This window comes from Coturnix japonica, chromosome 7 (assembly GCF_001577835.2).
Source record: "Coturnix japonica isolate 7356 chromosome 7, Coturnix japonica 2.1, whole genome shotgun sequence".
NCBI lineage: Eukaryota > Metazoa > Chordata > Aves > Galliformes > Phasianidae > Coturnix > Coturnix japonica.
The window spans coordinates 12,556,484-12,580,659 of record NC_029522.1 but is presented as its reverse complement, the minus strand read 5'-3'; the positions used below and the strand labels follow the sequence as shown (position 1 = coordinate 12,580,659).

Here is a 24,176-nt window from a genome sequence, read left to right as displayed (position 1 = left end):
AAATTTGAGTTCATCAGTGAAGACATCCCAAGGTGTCCTCAGCACTGTTACAAAAACAAACAAGCTGTGGCAAAAAACCATGAAAATTTATCACTATTTCTAGCAGAGATATAATATACCTTTTGCAATCTTAATTGCCAAACAATTAGCAGAACTTATATGCTTTGTACTTGTAGTCCAGAACTGTATCCTGCTGGAGCCTTCCAGACAATGTTTGGTGTATTTTAAATCAAGATAATTTTTTTTCCTGAATTATTAGTATACCATCATTGTTTGAATATCTGGTAATTTTTCTGCCACTCTGAGCATAGAAATGCTGTCAATTTGCTAATTTTCTGTATAGAAATACAGTTTAAATACTTACTCAGTCTTCAATATCTGACACTACAGAAAACTACTTTTACTATAACTACAGAATTCACAACACAGTTTAAACACTGTAAATGTGGCAGGGGTTATGTTTGGTTATTTCCCTTCCACACGCACTCACTGAGTCCTAATTAATCCTGAAGCAAAAAGAAAGAAAATGTACAAATTAAACATCAAGCAAAATCTGCACAAGGTTTAACTCCTGGAGAAAGACCAAAGCTCAAGGAAGAACCAGAAACAGCAACATTGCACAGAATGCTTTTTTCAGGTTCAGGTGGCTTCCAATTACAAAGCTATGAAACAGAGGCTGCACCTCGAAGTCAAGGCAACCTGAGCAAGAGATACTGCTGCTTTTTTTTCTGTGAACATATGGTATCACAGCTCCTGATGGATAGAGGGTAATCTGGGAACAAAACAGACATTTGCTTCTTATGCAAATGTATTTGCTTTTATGGGTAGCTGGAGATCTGCAAGAATCTTGGCACTTCTTCAGATTTCAATATTTAGTGATAAGGCCTTTCAAAAGGAGCAAAGTAAGGTATGTTTTAATACAGAATTTTGATTGGATAATCCAAAGCATGTTGTGAGCAAACAGTATACACACACCTGAAGCATGTTATTTTACTTTCTCTGGTGTCTGTTTTTGACAAAGTAAATTTAATAGAAGCACACTATGATTCAGCACTGGCAGTGTCACAACAAACATTACAGAGGTGTAAGATTTGAATGCTCTCGTCTGACTCAGTATTAACAATTCAGCTGGAGTTGCAACGACCTATTGTTAGATAGACTGTTTTTCTTCCATAATAAAGAAATTCATTTGCTGTGGTCAGTAAACAGAAATATTTTGACAATGAATCAGAGTTTGGTTTGCGTTTTTCTGTTTTGTTTCAATTACAAGTGCACTATACTATGTGTTTTTCCAAAACTGCAGGTATTAAATTACAGTGTAAGGGTTTGGCTTGTCGTGTTAGGGGTTTTTGTGTGTGTGTGTGTTGTTTCCACCACACACACACACTCTAAAAAAGAGTGAATATTTCTTTAACGTGAAATCAGTTTCCATGAAAAATACAACTACTGGGGGTTAACAAAGCATCCCAAAACTATTATTATTCCACTCAAAACCAGAAAGATAGTTCTAAAATAAAGAATTGCCTCTTGTCACTACCCAACGTCAATACGCTTTGTACCAAATTATACAAGAGTCCTACAGAGCCTTAAGAGCACTTCCACCTGTGAATTTATGAAGGAAAGCCTGTCCCGTTAGCCTCCAGTAATTTCCAGATCTCAAGTGGGAGCTCTTAAACAGGCTCTGGGAAGTCTCTGACGAGTCCAGAATACAATCAGCTACTTGTTTGCAGTGCTCGAATACTTCTAAGTAATAGCATCAGATGCGAATGTAGCATCTTTTTCTACAAATGCATTAGTCATCATCATTTTCCTAATCTAGGCACTTCACTTTGTAGAATGTCAGTAGTAAATGTTTTCCAACAACATTCATATGCTTGTGTATTAATTTCCACAGACAAAATTTTTCTAAGCTTCATTAAACCTTATGCTTTACTGATAGAAACAAGTCTGAAGTAATAGTAACCCAGATTAAGTGCTTACCATTCAAAATTTCCTTTAGACATCTAAACCATGAATGACAATGATCTTCACTGAAGTTATTCAAATGGATAGCACAGTCTGTTAGTTTATTTTCTTCTTTATGCAAGCATTTAAAAATGGTGATACCCAACAAAGTACCACCTCTCTTCTGTCCTACAAAACGGCGACGTTTCACTTTTACTGAAAATACATCCTTCATTTCAATAATCTCCTCTTTCAACTGTAAAGCTGTACTGGAATCACCTGTAGGGAAGAAAAAAAGTGTTACTATGAGTTGACTAGGAGTAATTATCTAAAACAAAAACCAATCAAAAAAAACCCAAATAACAGCAACAACAACAACCAAAACAGCTTCATCACTAGCTTCAACTGTTCACAGAATCATGGAATCATAGAATCATTTGAGTCAGAATAGACACTTTCAGGTCATCTACATCTATAGCTAGATCAGGATGTTCAGAGTGCTGTACAGTCTGACCATGAATGTTTCCAGAGATGGGGCATTCACCACCTCTCTGAGCAACCTGTTCCAGTTCCTCATCACCTGCAGCATAAAACACTTTTATTCTTATATTCAATCTAAATATCCCCTCTTTCAGTATGAAACCATTTTTTCTTGCCCTATCAAAACAGACCCCGATAAAGAGTCTGCCTGTGCCTGTATTGAAATTTAGTGCATACCGCTTGCATCAATTGTTGGTCTAATTTTGATCTTGTATTTTACTAACTCTATATTATTTAGGTTAGATATTCTGCTATATGAATAGCATAACTTCAAAGAGTCTTCTGATCTTAAAAGCATTAACTAAAATACTAGACTCTAAAAAAATGTTATAATCTCCTTCCTCCCCACCTCTTGCTGTTGTTACATTCACAGGGCAAAATCTCCATTCTCTTCTCCTGAATCAGAACTCTCAGAGATCAAAAATGTTCTATGACACAAGCTGATTATATATACATAGATTATTAATTATATATGCTTTTTTCCCCCTCATTAATACAACTGATATTCTCAGGGTTTAAAGCAGAGCAAGATCAGAAAACAGCTGAAAACAGCAAAACCAGGAAAATAAACCAAAAGCACATCATCCATCTTGTCTCTCATTTTCAAGTTATTAATGTGATTTAGAAGACAAGTGGAAGAAAGTCTCAATCTCTTTCAACAGTTCAAGGCCCTTAGCTCCAAGCAGAGCTGCTTCAGGCTGGAACATGAAATGAAGGCTCTCTCATTCTGGGGCTGTCTTTTGGCTTTGGCCTTTGGCTGCTGATGCTGCCATGCAATGACAATAGTTCCAAATGCCTTTTTGAGATCTATTAAGCAAGAATACAATCTTTTTCTGCTCCCTTAAGCTACAAAACATATCAAACCTCAAAATCAACCTAATTCAAGTACACAGTTTGAATGAAAAAGAAATCATAATTCCTGTTAGACATGGAAATCTGGACAGGAAAGGATCCTTTACTATCTACATAATTACAGCAGATGCAATGTGCTATAGACCAACAAAGAAAGGTCACCTTGCAGCCCAAGGCAAGAATAGCTAGAAACCAGACACCTTTTCCAAATGTTGCAGCAGCTCAAAAGGTTTATTAGTGGAAAAGCTACAGGGCAGGGTGTGTGATGAACGCTGTGCACTGAGAGAAAGCTCAGGGCAAGGTGCAAAACCCTGTCATGGTACCCTTCCTGGAGATGTGAGCAGCATGAGATTGCAAATTCAGGTACTGCCTTCCTCAGTACACCACACTGAGCTGAAGGCCTCAGCAAGTCTGACTTTCTTTGAGCAGGAAAGGTCTGCATCACTACCTAAGAAGCTATGATACAGCATTTGTCAGCACCACTGATAACAACCACATTTCCATCAGAGCCCCAGGGGCAGCATCCAACAGGTCCAAGGGGTGAGCTGATAGCACAAAGGAACCTGAACACTTAAATAGCACCTCATCTGACTTCTTGGCCCTTACCAACTTTACATTGCTCCTCTAAAACAACTAGGAGTAAATAGCCTTTGTAGACCTTAAATGAAGTGCTTCCTAGAAACATCCTGAATTCCTTACTTTAAACTATACATATGTTTAAGTATAGTTTAATATGCATATTTAGTATCTGTCTTAACTTTAAAAATAGCATTTTCAAGAGGGGTCTGCTCATCTTTTTCCAGAAAGACCTGTGTTTTCAGGCATAAATTCCAATGAAAATTCCAGTACACACTCAACATTTTAGGAAATTTCATAAACAAGAACACACAAAATATAATGACAACTGTCCTGCAACAAAGCCAAAGCACATTCACACAGACCAATACAAATATTTCACTTTCTTATTTCTGCTATGAGTTCCCATAAAATGACAGTTAGTCATAAGTCAGTAAGGCCTGTCTCGTCTTCTCATGCTACTATTTGAGCCAGATTTTCTATTTGCTGTTAGAGTTTCCTCTTCCTCCATATTTGTCAAAGTCTTGTGTCACTTAGATGCACATCAAAACTTTAGATAACCAAATAAAGCATTCATACTAGACAGCTCCACACTTCCAAAAACAACATTTGACTCCAGCTGTTTTACTGTAACATGCTTTCAAACACAGCTTAGAGAAGTATATAAACTAGGAACACTGAAACATATAAAAGCATAATTGTCAAATTTTCAGTTGCTGAGAAAATACTCAATGAGTCAGTAGGATTAGGACAATCAATTTTTACTGATATTGAAAAGAACTCTGCATACAAGGCCTTAGGAATATCCTACAGTGTTTTTCATCTTCTATTTTTACAGAAAATCAGATAATTTCTAATACAGTAAAATTCTATAAAACAACTCAGGTGAAAATTTAAGTCAAGCTATATTTATAAGATATCTCTAATGTGTATTAACAAGAAAAAATACTTTAAAAACAAAGTTTGTATTGGATTAGGCACTTTTTAAACTTCATCAAATCTGTTTGTATCACGCTGGTTACTGGTAGCTTTTTCAGGACATTAACTGTCCTCTCACATTACTTAGAAAGATATTGGGTACCATCTGTTCTTGCAAAAGATTTAAGTATACATCTATTAGATATCATGCTATTTATTTAATTCACTACCCACTTCCCATTGTTGCATCTTCTGGAAAAAAAAAAAAAAGTCAATTTAATTACAAGGAATAAAGATAATCTCTTCTACCAGGCTGCCCTGTCATCATGAGAGCTGAAAGGAAACCTGCACAAAGTAGGTTACAGGCGTTAGGAAGACTAAAACTAGCAGCACTTAACATTTAACAAAGATCTAACAAAAACAGAATATATGGTACTTTAAAAAAAATTTACTATAAGCCAAGAGCTTGTCTAAATCAATCTCAGCACATCTGTCTGATGTAGAGCGTAAACAGGATTAGAGTTGGATTTATCTGCTTGACGCTAATTGTACTCACAGTTTCTGCACATGTCCACTTTTTTTCCCCCCCAAATGCAGCATGAAAAGAAAGCCTGCCTGATATATGAATTTCTAGGAAGTTTTATGCCTCTATTTATCCTATCACTGATTTTTTAAAAATGACACTATCTGACATTCTTCCTGTTTACATTAATCTAATCTCCTATTTAATATCTTTAATAAAAAAAGATGTCTATATATACCATACTAAGCCAAATCAAAGGGTGATACGTTGATTCACTCAAATATATTTTAATTGTAAACTGCGTGTGTTAAATTAAGCTTTAAAAAAGTTCTCATATTTACAGCAAAATTGATCAAAGTATACCCAAGGAAAACAAAAACAGTCTGACAGAAAATAGAACAGTTTGCAGAAGTGAGTTATCAAGATACAAACACTTCAACAATAAAATGCTTATTGAACTTATCTTACAGTAGAGGCCCAACATCTAGGAGAGGTGATTAGATCTGAGGATCTAATTCCTATAACAGGTATCTGGAGCACATTAAAAAGAAGAACACACACGCAAGATTTGGAAATAAGGAATAATGGGTTGTGCTTCCTTGTTCATGAATTCTTCCTATGACCTTTAGAAAACCATTTCCCCACCTAACTACATTTTATAGATAAACTTACTGAACTTATTTTGTTCCACGGTGCTTTGAAAGCTTGCTTCAATAATTTTTCATTGCTATATCTGAGTACAGTATAACAAAATATTCAATTTGAAATATATAAGAATCATCAAGTTTATACCAAAGAAAAGAAAATTTAGCAAACAGCAGTTACAGCAGATCTTACGCAGCATGAACACAATTTTCAAAATGACCATTCCAGAAATACCATAAGATATAAAAGCATTAATATAAATACAAAAAGGAAATAAATATAATGAAAAATGAAATCTATCTAGACAACGTGTTTACAAATTCAGGGTTAGCAGTAATTATTTAGAAATAATAATGTTATATAACATCTAACAAACACATGCAGGAAAGCAACTACTAACTTAAGCCTGTTTTTCCCCTCAGAATGTGCTGTGAAGTGGCATGCCACTGTTTCATGAAACCACTCAAGAGTTTTCAGCTACAACACCAATTAAGAAGGATCAGCAATGAGAACTACAACAGAGCAAGTATGATCATCCTTGCCAAAAAAGCTGAGATGTACCATATAGATCACATCAGACTATGTAGTATTAGTTAAACACTCTAAAGGTAAGACAGAAAAGCTACTTTCAGAACATCTGAATGTTCAAGTGCTTTCTGTTTCAGAAAGACAGATCAGGCAACACCTTGGTAAAAAAATTAATGCTATGCTTCTTACTCTCTCCCATAAGTAAAGAAAGAAAACCTTACTGCTTGGCCAGAATAGTGATCAATGGACTAGAGAAAGGGTGAGAGAAAGGCCAGGCTTCAGAGAAGTTAGAGTTGGTTTTGTTTTGCTTTCTTTTCTTTCCTTTGAAGACCACCTTTACACTACTGCTCTCCTTTTAAATTATGTTCTAAAAGATGTATAACACAACCAAGACACTAGTCTAGAAAAATATTTTCCAGGCTATTTGTAGTGATCTCCTAGTGAATGGCAAGAAGTCCAGGAAGTGCTACAAAGTACAGAAGAGATGCATCTCAGTTCCTCCGGAGCGAGAAAACAAAAGCAGGGTGCAAACGCTACCGTCATATTTTCATGCTGCTATTTACTGGCAGCAACAGCTGTAATCCTTCAGGGAAGAAAATTGAGCTTAAAAGCATCTGACAGGAATATAACCAATTTTCATTCTCCTTTAGAGAATCTGAGGGTGAAGTGATGTATTTTGCCAAGCCAATGCTACACCTTGCCACTAATCTCTCTTCCAATACAGGAAACTACCATGTCTGTGTAGTCCACTCCTTTCCTTTGTGTTATGTCTGGCACTTAGAAAAATCAAGATGAATTAATTCAGTTCTCTGAAGTAGCACAAACTGTAGATTTCATTTTACTTTTTTGTTGGCTTAGTCTTCTGACAAGCTGATTAGTACAGCCAGTCAAACACAAGTCCTACAAAACCAGGGATGTTTTAGAATGGTAAGAAAATACACCGAGAAGAAAGAAGAGCTGGAACTGCCTCGTGCCATTAGTAGAAAGTTAACACGGCTTGACCAAGGTTCTGGGCATGTTCACTTCAAATAGCTGACTCCTCAAGGATCATGCAAGGACAGATGAACAAGAGTCAGCAAGAACTAGGAAAGATGCACAGTGTTTTCTCAATATTTTTAAAAATTCTTTTCATGTATTTTTCCATTTTAAATATATATATATTTATATAAAGATATATATGAATCATAGAATAAAGCTCTGCCTTATAAGCCAGCAACAGCACATTTAGTTTTGTCAGATAAGAAATTACAAACTATTTTAAATAGCAGCAAAAGGCATCAAGACAATTATTCACTATTCCTGCTTAGTGAAGCCATCTCGAAGGAAAAACATCTGAAATGGGGGTACTTGCAGGTTTGCTCATTTCTGTAGAACTGTTTATTTAGTTGTCCAGGAGTGCATTCCTATGCATTTGTACAAGCATAACAGTCCTATAAATAAAAGGATTAGAAAGGAATATTATTTTCATAAGGAATTAGTATAGTCAAATCAAATGTGCTTCAGTCTCTACCTATAAGAGTCCTTCCCTTGGTTTTGTAGTGAAATCATCCCAACCTCCTTTCTCTGACTCAAAATTTTACTGGTTAGTTGCATTTTTCTGGCATTTAATCCTCCCCTTTCTTCTCTCTCCACATTCCAAGTTTCTCTTTTCACAAGACTGATGACAAATGATTGATTTTGGACATCCTCATCAAATCTAGTAGGTTTTGCCGCATTGTCACAACAACTACAGGAGTTGTTTCCTCAAGATACATTTGGTACCATCCTTGGTATCCTGTGCTGGAGGCACACTCAAGAACTTAAAACATGGGTAACATTCATTATGCCTTTAATAGAATAAGCAATCTGCAATAAGCAAATATCTAACAAAACAAACAAACAAAACAGTATGAAACTGCCTAACTCTAGCTTAAGCCAAAGCAAAAGACAAAAAATGAGGCTGGAAAGTGGCAAAGGGAACACATAGACTAAATCAAGCAAAAGTTTAAATAATCTCAGACCACAAGGCTAAAGTTTAGAACAGCTCAGAGGACATCTTTGCTGGAGCTGACTTCCTTTTAGAAATTAGTCAGGCCTGGGAACACCCCCTCTAATCCTGATCAGGCCTCAGGAGTGACAAAGCACCTAGCAACCCAGGTTGCTGTTTGTATAGCTACTTGAATTAAAGCTCTCCACAGAAAATTGCAATTAAGGCTCAGCACAACTCCTTAATACTGTTTCAGACAAGATCAGGAAGGAAGAGTTTCTTCAAACAAAGAACCTGAAGGAGATGAAAAATAACCCCAAAGGAGAAGATCTGCTAGGTTGGCCAAAAAGAAGAAAGGCAGAGAGAGATCCCAAAACTAATGCACTACAGAGGAAGTATGAAAGTCTTTGCTTTTTTAATAGTTACATTTTGTCATTAACATCACATTAAGAAAGAGGTCACTGAAAATTTAATACAGAAAGTTCTACATTTTACATTAAGAGTATGGCCCACACACTGCCTAATTTCATAACACAACTGGAAAAACAGCAGCAAATTTTTTTACAAAGTGTCTGAACCTCCTTTTCTGTAAGTAGGAATTGTATGGCGAACATCCATGCAACAACAGTGGAACAAACATCAGCAGTTTTCACCCTTCTGTAAAGCCCTGGCAGATTCAGCCATCAGATAGAACTGATAGGTTTACACAGACCAACGGCACCACTATCATATGAAGGAATTAGTTTAAAAAATTGTGGTCTGTGAAATAAAACAAAAAAGTGGGGTCTAACAATGTATGTGATTCGATACAACAGCTTCGTAGAGTTGAAAAGTACTAGAGAAACACCAGCAAGGAAACAAGAGCTCCATTCTGCTCTGCTTTGAAGCATCTCTCTCTCACACACACACAGGTTTGTGTCTACTGATTTATGTCATAATCAAGACAGTCACTTCTGTCATTTTAGGAAGTAATGGGGAAAACTAAAAATTGCCTCTTACATCCACATGACATCACCACCAAGACTGATCAGTTACAAGTTAATAATCAGTTCTACTCAGACTCTTATAATCAAGACATTTACTTCAATCTCAAATACAGATTTAGAGAACATCAAATACTGATAAATATTAGTGTCTCGCGTTCAGGAATATCAGCATGCCTCAAACAATTGAATTTTGTTGTGCCTGCCTGCCCCTCACATGCTTGCCATGCTTAAGGTAGTACATGGCAGTAGCACCACCAGAATCCTCTGACAAGAACAAAACCTTTCCCTCACCACCAGTGCATTTCAGCTCCGTTCAGGATGTAAGACTACACCAATTTGCCTGCAGGGATGAATGAATCCCATTTTGTTCATGTACACCACACCTAATAGACTTAGGAGAAAAACAGGAAAAAGAGAGATTTGTTAGATTATCTTTATAATAAACATTTTCCCATTGCTTTTAATGAAGCTGTTCATATTTCTATATGAAACTTTGCAAAATATTTTGGCATGTTAAAAAATACATATTTCATACAATGTGGCATGGATGTAACATAAAATAATTGCTTAGAACACAATTTAAAATTTAAGGTATAGTCAATTGTTTAGTCTACAATTGAGATTTTCACACAAAGAAGAAAGCTGCTAGAGTATTGCACTGTGAGAGCTTTCTGGTATTGCTATTACTGTTAGTATAGGGACTTGGCTACACTTACAGTGATGCATAATCCTGTGACTGAGAAAATTATGTTCTCAGACTTTCATCAATTTTGTTTGTAGCTTAACACTACGGCAAAGCTCTCACGAAAGATTTGATACCAATATGATGTGACACAACTGAACCAAACCTTAATTTCACTCACAGTAAGAAATCACAGGATTAAGTAACACTGTGCAGTCTTTTAGAAAAGTTTATTGCTTCCAGATGGATGCAAGTTTCCTTTCAGCACTGATTGTATCTTCTGTACACAGGGTGCCAATGTTGCTATAAATATAGACAAAATGCAGTTATAAAGATAAATTATTAAAATATTGACAGAAACAGGCTTATACAATACTACCTCTTTCCACAAAGTAAGGACAACCACATTAGAGTTACACACTTATCACAAATGTTCAATATTAAAACATGTATGCCCATTACAGTCCATATTTGAACAAGCACAAATTTACAAGGTATCCATAAAATGACTTCTAATTCAAACTGCATGCTCTTTGCCCCATGTTGTGTAGTGCCATGTGTTTCTCTGCATGGTGCACACTACCAAGATGTCCACCTGTGCCCATGTATCTGTGCTGCAAGCTAAGTATATGCTTATTCCATTTAGCAGAAGAACTGTTGAATATACTGCAATACACTGCTGTTGAAATTAAAACTAAGACTAAATTATAAATTTATTTAAGGTAATTAAGTTTCAAACCCCATGCACAAGATATTGAAAAATAGATCAACAGCTCTACAGCAAAATGATTTAATAAAAATAATTGTGGGGAATATCTGATCAGCACATATAATGCTATTTTGGAAATGGAGTTACATTCAAAAATAATAGGAAAGGCTGTTACTTTTAATTATTCCAATATTTTTTATTATATATTTCAAGACTACTGGTAACAAGTCATTTATAACACATTTGAAATTATCACAAGATGCCCACAATTTTTAAAGTTCTCCATCTTTTTTTAGGTTTGTGCAATAACCACTGCATAAATTTGAATAAGTTAATGCATTTTAAATAATATTCAGACTGCAAAAAAAAAAACAAAAACTCTTTGAATAAAATTTTAGCATTAAGTATCATGAAATTCAAAATTAACGACAGCTATAAAAATAACTTGTACATCAAACTGCATTACTATACTAAGTTACACACAGAAATGTATGCGTTTCCTGACAGGCATTCCAAGTGCTTAAAAATAGAGAATCTAACCAAAGAAGGACCACTGCCAAAAACATCCCAAAAAACAAACAAAAATAACGCTTCCCAAGACTTAAGCTTCACATCTTTGCAAATACTAATAGCCTCAAAAAAGGAGACTCTTAGTGCTTTGTTTTCAAGCAGATTCCTTGATATTTCCATTTATTCCTCCTAACATCAGTATTGTAAATGCAACAACATAGCACATTTAGATATTAATTCCTTATTGCCATCACTGAAGGTGATTGGTAGCTAAGCATGTGAATTTAGAGACATTTCCATGGTCTTATGAAGATACTTGGGGAGACAAGTAACAATCATGTAAAGAATCACATGGACAGAGCTAGGGCAATGAAGAAGAATAAAGAATACCATGAAGTACCAGGATCAAAGAAAAAGGCTACTGATCAACATATAAAAATACCCAATTTCAGATGAGTTTTCACTGTTACAGAGATGCATATCACATGACAAAAATACTCATTCAACCTCTAAAATTTTTATTCTTCCAAAATGTTAAACAATAGCAGTATATCAACCGGTCACAAATCACTATGAGATTCAAACGCAGACCCTGGCAATGTGGGATATATCCCACATACTGTTGTGGAACCAGAGAGATTCATACTCAGAGTACTCATACAGCAAATAACAAATGCACCTTCAAACTGGATTTGGTAGCAGCAGCTTAAGTTATTTTCTTTTTGCTCCAGAAATAAGTCAACTAGCTACCTCCATCACTAAAACTATTTTACATCCTTTTCAACAGCCTGAGACTAAGAAAATTCAAGTAACCATATATTTGACTAGATCTTATGTTATATATTACAATAAATGTTACTCAAATCTATTCTTTGTGGAAAGCCTAGTTAAAGCTAAGTGAAGGGTACCTTGGAATCACTAAAGCTCTTTCTACATAAATGCCACCAAAACTACTTCAAAACTCATTAAAGTAAGTTCAGCTTAAGAAGAAGTATACCAAGAGAGAAACAACACACCTACAGCTGAAAATATTAAACACTAAACAACAAATCAGAGAAAAAAATAATTCAGAATACATTTCAACATCCTTTATTCATCTCCCTCTTCTAAAATGAACCAAGTAATCATTAATAAAGACAAAAAAAGTTTGCAGTCCAAAAGTGGTTGACACAGAACAAAAGTCTACATAATGGACATAAGCACCTTGCAAATGGAAGGCTAGGCAAACACTGAAGTTCAAATTCTACCAAGAAAACTTACTTGGCAGTGCAAATACAGGTAGAGTTACAGACTAGTAATGTGTGTGCTTTTACATAAAGCAGCATTTAAGTATAAATTAGCTGCTTTCTGGTGCATAAGATCAGCAACATCGACTCAGACCAAGAAAGAGTCCATCTGTCCCAGTATCCTGTGTCAGACCACAGATGCTAAGAGAAGAAAGGGAATAAAGCAAGCATTTATTCTATTTTCCCCCAATGCTTTTACTTGGCCCACCTGTCTTCATCTGGGATACACTGAACTGACTGGTGTCTCGGTATGTAACAGCCCTCAAATGATGCCTTTGGTCTTCATATGAATCCACAAAATCTTTTAGCATAAATCATATCCCTAGCAATAGGTTTCATAGTTCTGTCACCCACTGTATCCTTTTGTCTTGAGCCTGGTCCTTCTTGTTTGATACACCTTACTTATTATGTTAAAAGATAGAAAGCTACAGCCATCTGTTCCTTCCTTGCCCCATCTCAACCATCTCTTTCAGATTATAGACTAATGATTCTTAACATAACAATCTTTACAACTGTTTAAGTGATAGATGACATTTTCCACCAAATAAACTTATGATTTAACACAAGAGACATGGCCTAGTGACAGCTCCCGATCTTGATCCCAATCTGATGACATTCAAAGACCAACACATTAAACCACAGTTAATTGTATTGACTCTTGGTTCACTGTCACATCTGAAAAAAGACGTGTGTCTGAAATTGCACCATAGGACAGAATCAACATCTAAATACTTCCCCATTTCTACTTTAACAGTCCCCAAGCATACAAATTCAATGTTTCTGCTTTTCTATGCTTATTCCATACTAATTTTTCTTTCTTCTATCCACTTTCCAACCACATTGTTGATACCAAAGGCACTGTGAAGATTTTAAGCAGCCATCATTCCACTTATTAGACACAGAAAGCAAGTACTAGAAGCCAAACCAACCAAAAAATAATAGAGAAACATAATTAAAGACAACTTTTTGTCTGTAGGAGCAGACTAATGAAACTTACAGCAAACTAATACCATTCATCTGTTAGACTTGTAAATGTAACAAGCAGTATCTGCTTTAAGCAAGACAAGCTGACGTAAGCGTGTAAATTATCTTCAACTCAGTACTGAATTTCTGTGTGTACATTCCATAAGCAGTTTCTACAAAACATGTAAGACCTAAGGATAAAACTTCAAAAACACCGTTTGTTTCCAAATTCAAGTGTAAAAAAAATGTATTTTTGTTTCATTGTTATTTGTACTGAAGTAAAACAAAGCAAAAAACAAACAAACAGAAGAAGGAGAAAAAACAAACAATGTTTATCAAGTACCTTTAACCTCTGTTTATTAATGTTTTCTAGAACATTCCTAGTTGTTCCTCTTCCTCCAACACAGAAGATATGTGAACAAAAAGAAGCGGAGATCTTCCCAGCCTCGCTTAAGGAGCACATCAAAGAAAACTGATGATCAATCATTACATTTCATGTGAAATATTCATAACCCTTCTATTTCCTCTAATAAAAATAATAGCAAGTTAAAAATAGACATCTATTTTAATTTTTTTCCTGATTATCACAGCATGTCAACATACTTGGGCTTACCCTGGAACATACTAACAGCAGAAATTGCTGCACAGTATGACAAATCTGTTCAAAGTTTGAAGTCCACATGAGTTACCATCCATCGTCTTCAGCCATCTATCTGTCAGTGTACGATTCACAAGTGCTGTGATAATTCTGATTCCTGTCTAATCACCTCGCCCTGGTTGCACCATACAGATGTGACAGAGCAGACACTGGGGAAAGCCCAGTCCCACCCAGCCCTGGCTCTTTGCAGCAACACTCAGCAGTCTGGGACAGCCCAACAGGCCCAGTGACAGCACTGGGCCAGAGAGAGGACCCAGGCAGGAGCCATCTATGAAACACTCAATGGCTAACCAAACAAATATGTTTTTTTGCATATAAAACACCAGACACTTAACTGGAATTTTTTCCTATTTACTTTTGGTTATTAATTTACAAGAACTATCATCTAAGTTAAATAAAATTGGCTTTCCCTTAAAAGCCATTTTCCTACATTTCTTTCAGAATACTTATTCCACTTCTGCTATACTAAACAATGTAGAAAAATATAAATACAAAGACTTTTTTAACATGTTTCAAATCAAGGGCCTTAATGTAGTAATGAGCATTTAGCCATTCTAATTCAGTATCTGCAAAACAGCACTGTATTTAGTCATCAGTATTTACAGTTGTTACCCTTTGCACTACCATTTGTATGTGAAATTCTGTTTTTCCAAGCCTGCCTGTGCTGTGTAAAGATCTGTTTCCAGGATACGTATAATTGTGCAGCACATAACATCTGTTGCTTTGCATTTTCTGAGCTTTGCAAAGCATACTTTCCTACACTCACTTGAGTGTATGAACTGACAGAAGAGATATATGGTCACAGTTCAAACAAACCAACAGCTACAGCAACTATTCTGTGCTGAAAAGCATGTCAGTAACTCCCATCTTGCATTGCCTGAGTAGACAGAAGCCAGGAAAATCAGCTTAGTACTGAATTCTGCCCACAAACTGACCACTTGCTTAGAACTGTTACACACAGGGAATAAACTGCCACAAGCTGGATAAGGAAACTGCATGGTAAAACATGTTACTGTGCTCCTTTAGTCAGAAATTTAGTACCTCCTGACCTCTACAAGGAAATGAGAGGTCATGCTAAGGAAGATGCACCAGAACTCACACATAAGAAGTGTCTTCCAGCAGATCCCTTTACAGAAAGGCTACCACATAGCATAAGTCATAGGAAAATTCTGACCTACCATTTTCTAAACACCTTTTCTCTCCCCTTTCTTTTTTTTAAGCAAAAAACATTTCTCTGTGTCTGGTAACACTAACAGACCCTTCTAACATAGCAAAAACAAATGATGCACCTGGAAAACAACCTGTAATACTTCTACATTATCTTTGGGTTCATTTGATCCATTATGGCCTTTGAGTACCAATGGTACCAAGAGTGAAAAACAAACAAAAACTCAACTTAAAAATATTCTAAAAAACTCTGGTTTTTAACTGTGCAGCAATACTTCCACATTAGGAATGACTGGATGTATTTTCTTGATTTTGCAATTGAAGGGCTTAATCTCTAACACTCAAAACACAGCATTCAATGTTTGGCATTCACAATACACCCTACTCTGAAAGATTTATCATCATTCAGCTAGGATGGCAAATACAAAACATAAGAAAAACAAACAAACACACACCTACCCATGAAAAAATAAATTAAGGATCTTCTTCAGTCTTAAAAAGAAGCACACTGGTAAAACCTGGGATTCAAATCAGACACCCACTCTCAGTCTCCAAATAAACATTCAGAAACAGTTCCACTTATGAGCACAACAAAGACAGAATAGCAGCTCTGTACTTCTGACAAATGCAGTCCTCTCCACCACACTCATTCCCAGAAGATAAACCTAGCCAACACTGTCCTACACCATACATGAACCACTCCCAAAAACTTAAGAATGAGGAATTTGGATGTTGTGTGAAACAGAGCTTATTGATTCTTCACTAAATGAGAACAAGGACTATTGGCAATTCCAGCATCACAACACTTCCAGGTTTGTAGACAACTTGTTTTTTTTACCACACTTAGGTTCCTTGGGTTTTATTGAAAACGCAAGGACACACAATAGGAAAACAGCTATTTTAAGAAGTTACATATTAATGCATTTTTATTCTGCATGCTTTGAGAGTAAGAAAACATGATAGGCTTTTAGTTCCAATCAAGAAAGATACAAATGTATTTTAAATATATTTAACTTTTTTCCTCTAGAAGCTTTGCCATTAAAAAAATACGAAGTATATTACTTTTAACTTCATAATCACCTTCAGAATTAACACACTGCTGAATAAAAAGGTATGAGATGACACTTCATGTCAACACACAAAGCAGAAAGAAATGACAAGACTACTTATTCTTTCAAAAAACTGTCTCAAATGTTTAAACATGCATTTAAGGTTTATAACCATGAAAAGTGTTATGTGAAAGCGAATACTATCTCTCTACAAGTCTACGTCATGTTGGATGCAAAATAATCTACCAATTTTCCAAATAATACAAGGTCAGCATGCTGTTTTTTCCTGCAGAGGGCCACAGTCAACCAGTTGGATAATAAAAGCTGAAGTCCCACAAAAATATTTTCTGTTCTCCAACAGAGAGCACAAATTGAAAACACCAATGCTTTCAACTCTTTATTACAATCTACATAAAACCCAGCTCCCCAGCAACTTCCACGTGTGAAAGCTCATTATACAGCATGACTACTCACCCAAGAGGAAGAACTTCCAATAGCCTAACAACCCCTTTTGGTTACATCTACAGGGTTATGACTTCACTGCTGGCTGCAGTGGCACACCATAGCTTGCAACATCATGCAGTAAGCTTCACTTGCAGATGTGATCCTGAACTGTAACCACTGTCCAAAGGATTAGCTGTGTTTCACTCAACAGGGAAAGGAAACCTCTTCCCTCATGAAATAGTTTGAGAGACACTGTTCTAAACAGACCAACTAAACAAGGGAAAGGGGATGTTCTATTCTTTTATTTCAAGCTGACAGTACATTTAAGTAATAATAACAACAATAATAATGAAATGGTACTTTAAATGGTTGATTTATCAATTTTACAGTTATGTGCAGCTCTGTAACATGTCAGTGTATATTGAAATTCAATTAACTCAAAAACCAGACAGTTAATGACTGTGATACAGAAATCAATTCAGAAAAAGATCTTAGTATAATGCAGTCCTATAGGAGGCCCAATAGTAAATTACGAAAAGGTCAAATTTTACAAGGAAACAGCAGATACCACCACAAAACTAGCAGATGTTCCTAGAGGATCATCTGTACAAAAACAGAAGCATATGTGAGAGAAATCCAACACTATCGTGAAATCAGTTGCTGTCTAACATAATAGCAGTTCCTTATGGCAATATGGTACTACATGTATCAGATATTCAACACATTATGGCTTTTTGTCTACACATACTGTTACAACAGAAGTCATAAGAACTAAGACCACTGGTTTCCATGAAAGGCAAACAAACTCCATGATCCACTACTGTTAAGGTACACAGACAAGCCAATTCCTTAGGTTTATGTTCTCAGACCTTCAGTCACCTTGTATCCAGTACCAGTTTCTTTGTGGATATTTGGTATAAAATCAACAACCACTATTCATCACCTGCTGTTCTTGTTAAATACATATAAAGAATATGTTTATGAAGCAAATAAATGCAATTAAATACACATATAGTGTTTTTTAGTTGTTGTTTGTTTTTAAAGACTACAATGAATGGAAAATTGTTTTCTCAGGTTTTGCTTATTTTGACTCTAACAAGAGCAGACAGACTTTTTATTTCTGTTTTGTCTCTGTAAAATACAGACAGAAATGTCTTCATCTTTCTGTCAAAACACAAAATAAGAGAATGCAACAGAGCATCACATTCTGAGTTCTAGCCCATCTGTCACCATGAGCAGTCACAGAGGCCAGGTGCCATGGATTTACAGCAGCAGAAGACCCCACCAGACAGAAGGATCCCTACACTGTTGCCCCATGCAGGTGCTACACAGCCCCACCATGCACACACCGAGGAGAGAAACAGCTGCAGACAAAGTGAGCAGGCAGCAGCCTTGGGGCCCAAGTGGACATGTTTATTCATCAGATTTTGTATGTATTTCCTGCAGAGATTATTAAATATATATATTTTTTTTAAAAAAAAATATTAAAATAAAAAAAAAGGTTTAATTTATCTTTTCCAAAGTTCTGTAGCTCCTTGGACATTTACAGAGCCCTGTTTCTAATTGCAAGTGACCAAAACAGCAGCAGTCACTACCACAGGCAAAACTGAGCGCCTTGATCAGAGACAACTGCTAAGAAGGGAGTGAGTGCTAAGAGATAACCAAGATATTCCAGCAACACCTGACACAATGGAAATGATATAAAGGAGCGTAGAGAGGGGTAGGGTACAAACTGGGGGACAATATGATAAAATGACAACCAAGAAAAGATTACAGCAGCACTTGAAATATGAACACGGCAGACAAAACAGGGCTTATCAAAGGCTGAAGAACAGGGCAGTTCTGAAACTGGGGTACGAGAAAATAAATTGGTGCCATGCTATTCTTAACGGTTCTAAAAGAACTGTAAATACCAACGAAGATGGGACACTTGACCACACTAGAGCAAAGGGTTATCAAGGATTGGTGAATACATGAACTTTGTTTTTGAACATATTCTTTCAGAATCCTTCCATCACGGAATGCAGCCACTGCCCCTCACTGGCCAGGCAGGCAGGGCCAATGGGGAAAGCCAAACTCTGTCTTACCTACAGAACATGCATGGTAAAGTTGCATTATTGCTTGACACAACTGGAAAATGAAAACATTAACCTCATCACCTTTAGTGAAGTCTAAAACTTCCCATTTTGTGGGCTACCAGAGTTTTAAGATAACAAAGCACACACTATCACCAACAAATACTTTTACATTAAAATGTAAAAGCCATGAAGAAGTGTTATTTGTGTAACAGATAAATAACAGCAGAACTCTATTACTTCAAACTCAAGTTGCACTGGAGTGCAAGTCACTGATGCGTGTTTTAATATGCATGTAAGCACACACACATACTTTACAAGACTTAGTATAGAAAGCAGTTTCCTGGGACAAAGATTTTACTACTTGCTCTCACTTTTTGGATATAAACAAAATTAAAAAAAAAAAAAAAAGGCCTCTACTGGATGCCGTGTGCATGTTGACCCCTTTCAACAGGTGCAGAGAGGTGCACAAATGTGTAAAGAATGAGAAAAAAAAACAGAAAACTTAATTCAATGGAAGTAGATCTGCACACAGCCAGCTTTGAGCTCTCCCACACTGACCTAGGAAAAAGGCACACAGAGATTCAAGACATGATGTCTATAAGGCATCTGAAATAATGAATTAAGTTTCTTAAAAATGAATTCCTATGCTCTTATATTTTCCCAAAAGAAAGTAAATTAATAAATTCCTTCAGAATTTCATGCAGCATTCACCCGAGAGATTCTGGACTATTTTCTAGACTTCTCTGAAAAATAATTAAGTCTCTTACATCTTAAGAAGCCATAGGATTGTTTAAGACTGTATGATTTCTTCCTTCTACTCACATCTTAGAGCCGTGTATTCATATAGTACAAGTACATCACATTTTCACTTATACTTCATATTATTTTTATATCTCTTCCTTGGAAGTACTTTTCCTATTTGGACAATACATTAAACACTTGGAGAAATTATGTTCTCTCCACATCAGACATGGAATCAAAAGTTCCCAACGTGGCCAGCTCACAACTTCAGCTCTTCACAGCCAGTTCCCACTTCCATTATTCCTGACTGACCAGCAGACTGACAGATGTCTTACTTTAGAGATCCCAAACAGACTATTGGTATCCATTTCACCCACATCTGTTCCTAAATAGCCTTGGCAGCAGGCCACTCTCCACTTGGAATTAATTTTAAGTCCTTTATTGCTAACTCTGTCATTGTTTCAATACATCAGTGATTTTTTCCTTATAGCTGCACTTAAATAGAATATTTATAAATTCAGATTCTAATGAACATCAATAAGGTGATACTATGCATACATCCTAGCCTACACATTGATCTTTTACTTCACTATAAAAGCGTATTGTCAATATGTTAACTTCAGTATTACTGCAGAGCACTTTCTTGCCAGTCAATTAATTTAGAAATTTTTTTTCTACTACTTATACTAAAAAAAACAAGGTTTTATCTGACAGGTTTATTATACAAATACTCAGCCCAGCCTACTTGCTGTCAGCCTGAGAGTATGAGTTCATACACTCTTCAGTCAAGTGCACTAAACACACAGAAAACTACACTTATAAAAAGGTTTTCACAATTACCAAAACCCTCTGGGCTTCCCATGCCAGTAAATACAGTCTTTGCTGGGCTTTTTTTCTATTTCCTATCTGATAGAAATCTGCTGAAAAACTGAAATTTTCAATTTGGAAATCTTCAAAAAGATGCTGTAAGGAAACATTGGGATTAAAGTTCCTGGTCAAAGTCAAACAAACAATCCAACCATAAAAATGCATGTTTTATTGGAAGAACAGAAACTGTTCTAAAATACAAATAATTCCCACATCCACCGCTGCTAAACCCCTGTATTTCATTAGCTCTTAAACTTCAGTCACAAAGAAAAATATTGAATACTGAGCAAATCTCCTTAAAGGATCCTCCGTCATTCAGTTATATTTGTTATTTTCTGATAACTTCTAAAAATCACGTAGTATTCAAGTCTGCATTTCAGACAGCCTTCTCTTCTGTGGCTTTGAAGCAGCATCCAGAAGGAGAAGCTCTTACAGTCTGGGACTGGATTATTAACATAGAAAGGGAAGACAATTTCTGTGAACATTACAGCAAAGGAAAGCCATATGGAAAGAAACCAGAGTAAAAACCGGTAATTAGTGACTGTGAACTGTGCTTTTATCACATCACCCAACACATTCTTAAAGTAAGCAACCTGACCCATGTCAGGGCAGCAGGTTGCTTGAACACAGGATGAGCTCATCATCCTGAGCTCAAATTGCAGCCTTGGGGCGGGTGGCTGAGCCCCACTTTGTGCTGCCTGCCTGGCCTCAGCCTCAGACCCACACTCAGTTGTATCACTCTTGTCCAAAGCTCTGTTAGTGCAGAGGGTACAGGAAACTCACAACAGACCATCACTTGATAAGATGAGGTAATAAAACCCCTCTGGAGACAGATGCTGCAGAAGGCAAAGGGCAAGTAAAGGAGGAACAGAGCTTGGTAACTACACACTGATCAAGAGCTCCACAGAAACAGTGCAACAGTACAGAACTGTGCTTACATCAGGGTGTAGATGACTGAGCTCAGGCAAAGCAGAGGCTGTGTATTAGGAACCTGAAGCTGCAACTTCAAACTGACAGAGCCAAGGCTGAGCAAGGATCCTGACAATGGGAGCCACAGAGCTGTGGGTTACAAATAAAGATGTCATCAGTGCAGGAATAATTTGGGGAACTGATGAGGGAGGGAGGGAAAAGAGGAGGAATTGGATACCTGTCCCCTTTCAAACATCTCTGACACAGAAATGCTTTTTCCTAAAAGAGGGAGAGTTAGTACATGCAGGACCAAGCAAGAGACATTTAGCACCAGGCTCAGGCCACCTGGATAAGAGTTTCCTTATTAGAGACAGTGTTAAATGATATTATGAAGCTTTTGGTTCGGAGAAAGTATGCTTAAACAAAATCCCAGGGAAACAAACCATTCAGAGCAAGCTGTTCAGATAGTGCTCAACCATCTCCTGTGCCTGTTCACAGTTCAGCCCAAGTAGTGCACTGCTGTTGCACTGAATGAGATAATCACAAGAAGCTCCTGAAGCCCCAGTGCACATTCCACCACCAGTAATCCCTACTGGGATAGAAGAGAATCAGAGAGAACAAGCATCCAGAGTACAAATCCTTACTTGACCTCTGCAGTTACAGAAGTAAAGCCATCCTGACCTTCAGTGCCCAAGCTGAAAGAAAAACAAGAGCAGCCTTCCTCTTGATCCATCGATGAAAGGACAGCAAAACCCTCAGTTCCCACTCAGCTCACCTACAGACCCCAGCAGGCACATGCAGAGCCAGCCCAAAAGAAGGCATTCACAGGGATTCTGCTGAGTGCTCTTCAGGTAGACCACTGAGTTCCCATCACAGCATGACCAGAAGGGACTTGGGAACAACCTAATACTTCTCTTTTAAGATGTTTTCATTCTCAAAGAAAACCCATGACAGTGCTGGAATGGCCTCAGATAGCATAGTGGTGAGCATCCCTAGTGACAGAAGAGCTGAAAATCCTTTTATCATCTATGTACTGATGATATATGTGTGGTATCATCAATAGCTGACACTTAAAACTTTGGAACCTTATGATAAGAGCTCACAGACTCCCACAGACCTCAGAAAAGACAAAGCTGCCTTTTCCACTGAGGCTAATGAAGTAGGGCAATGAGTGTTTCTCTGAAACAATATTCAGCAGCTTAGTATGACACAGTGCAAAACTGAATTTTTAGAGATAGCTGAGTATCAGCATCAATTGAATACACGGGCAATAGGAGACCAAATCTTGGTATAACTGGTATCAGCTTCTCAGTGCTGCCTTCCTGAAGTTCCACCATCTGCAACAGGCCTGACTTTAAACACAATGCACTTTCATACCTTGCACATGGGACTAAATAATTCATGACTAACACTTCAGACCACATACACAGAGACCTGCAGGCAACCCCAGCCAGAGAGGAGGAGTGGCCTCAGCACTGCATTACCGAGACTCCCACCCCCGCTGTGCAAAGCAGGGCCATGCTAGCACCTGCACAGGTGTCACCAGAACTGAAAGCTCAGTTGAACAGCAGGTTTTGAAGTGTGAGCATCACGCAACCCTGCCATGAGCCAGCACACTGCACTGGTTTGGCTGGAGCAGCTCTGGTATCCCTGCAAGTTTATACCAAGCAGAGCATTACTTCAGCTTTGGACTGAGAGTGCATTCCTCTGCAGCAAGCTCCTTCCAAAGCAATACTACAACGAACACGGTGTGTGTGCTTGACAAGCACCTGTGCTGTAACAGCACACGTGTGTGGCCAGAGAGCTGCACCCCTGGAGCACGGCCCTGACATGTCTTTCCCTTAGCACCACGAGGTCACCTCGGTCCAAAGGCACTTGGAAGAGTGCACGGGACACTCTGAATGTAAGCTTAACCTCTCAGAGTTTTAAGGAGGAAAAAACAAAACAAAACAAACAAACAAAAACACTATTTGGATAAATGAGAGAGAAGCATGCCTTTTCTGCTTGATTTTTGCGCTTAACTCTATAGGCAGCGCACTACGCTGCTGCATGGAAGAGCGGGGCTGGCCCCACTCATCAGCACAGCCCGAGCAGGTCCCAGTGCCTTACAACACACCTCAGAGTTAGTGCTTTCTGCAAAAAGTACGGCCCTTTCCGAAGGAGCAGCTGGGCACGCAGGCCCCTCGTAGTGCCGCGAGCAGCCACACCGCTCGCTGCAAACGGCTTGCCCGGTACCGGGACCCCACCTCCCTGCCCACAGCCCGTCCCGTCCCACCTGCGGGGCTCTCGGGCACTATGGGGCTCCAGCGCAGCCGTCGGGCGCTCAGCACCACGTCGCAGCTCCTCTTGCCGATCTCGAAGATGCCCCTGAGAAGCGTCTCATCCTCTCCCGCCGGGGGTTCTTCCTCCAGCGGAGCTACTCTGCGCCGCCGGTCCTCGGGCAGGTCCCGGCTACGCGGAAGGAAGGGACCCGCAGCGCCCAGCATGGCGGCACCGCCGCCCCACCGCGTCCCGGTGGCTGCCAGGGCAGCGCCTGCTCCGCCTCGCGGGCGGAGCCGCGGCCGCCGAGGGAGGGAGAGGGGTGGGAAGAGGGAAGCGCTCCGTGGCTCGCGCCGGGCTCTTGGTCGTTCTGCTG

The 24,176-nt window shown here is 37.9% G+C and overlaps 1 protein-coding gene across 1 annotated transcript in view; it reads right to left on the bottom strand.

Annotated features, from left to right (window-relative positions):
- Positions 1 to 24,144, bottom strand: part of CERKL (ceramide kinase like) — a 48,019-nt gene extending 23,875 nt beyond the window's left edge. The window contains exons 1-2 of the mRNA XM_015868324.2: positions 23,817 to 24,144; positions 1,981 to 2,223 (exon numbers count right to left, since the gene is read on the bottom strand). Of these exons, the coding sequence (XP_015723810.1) occupies positions 1,981 to 2,223; positions 23,817 to 24,027 (454 nt within the window). The 5' untranslated portion in view covers positions 24,028 to 24,144. The remainder of the gene's footprint in view (positions 1 to 1,980; positions 2,224 to 23,816) is intronic.
- Positions 24,145 to 24,176: the final 32 nt, after the last annotated feature.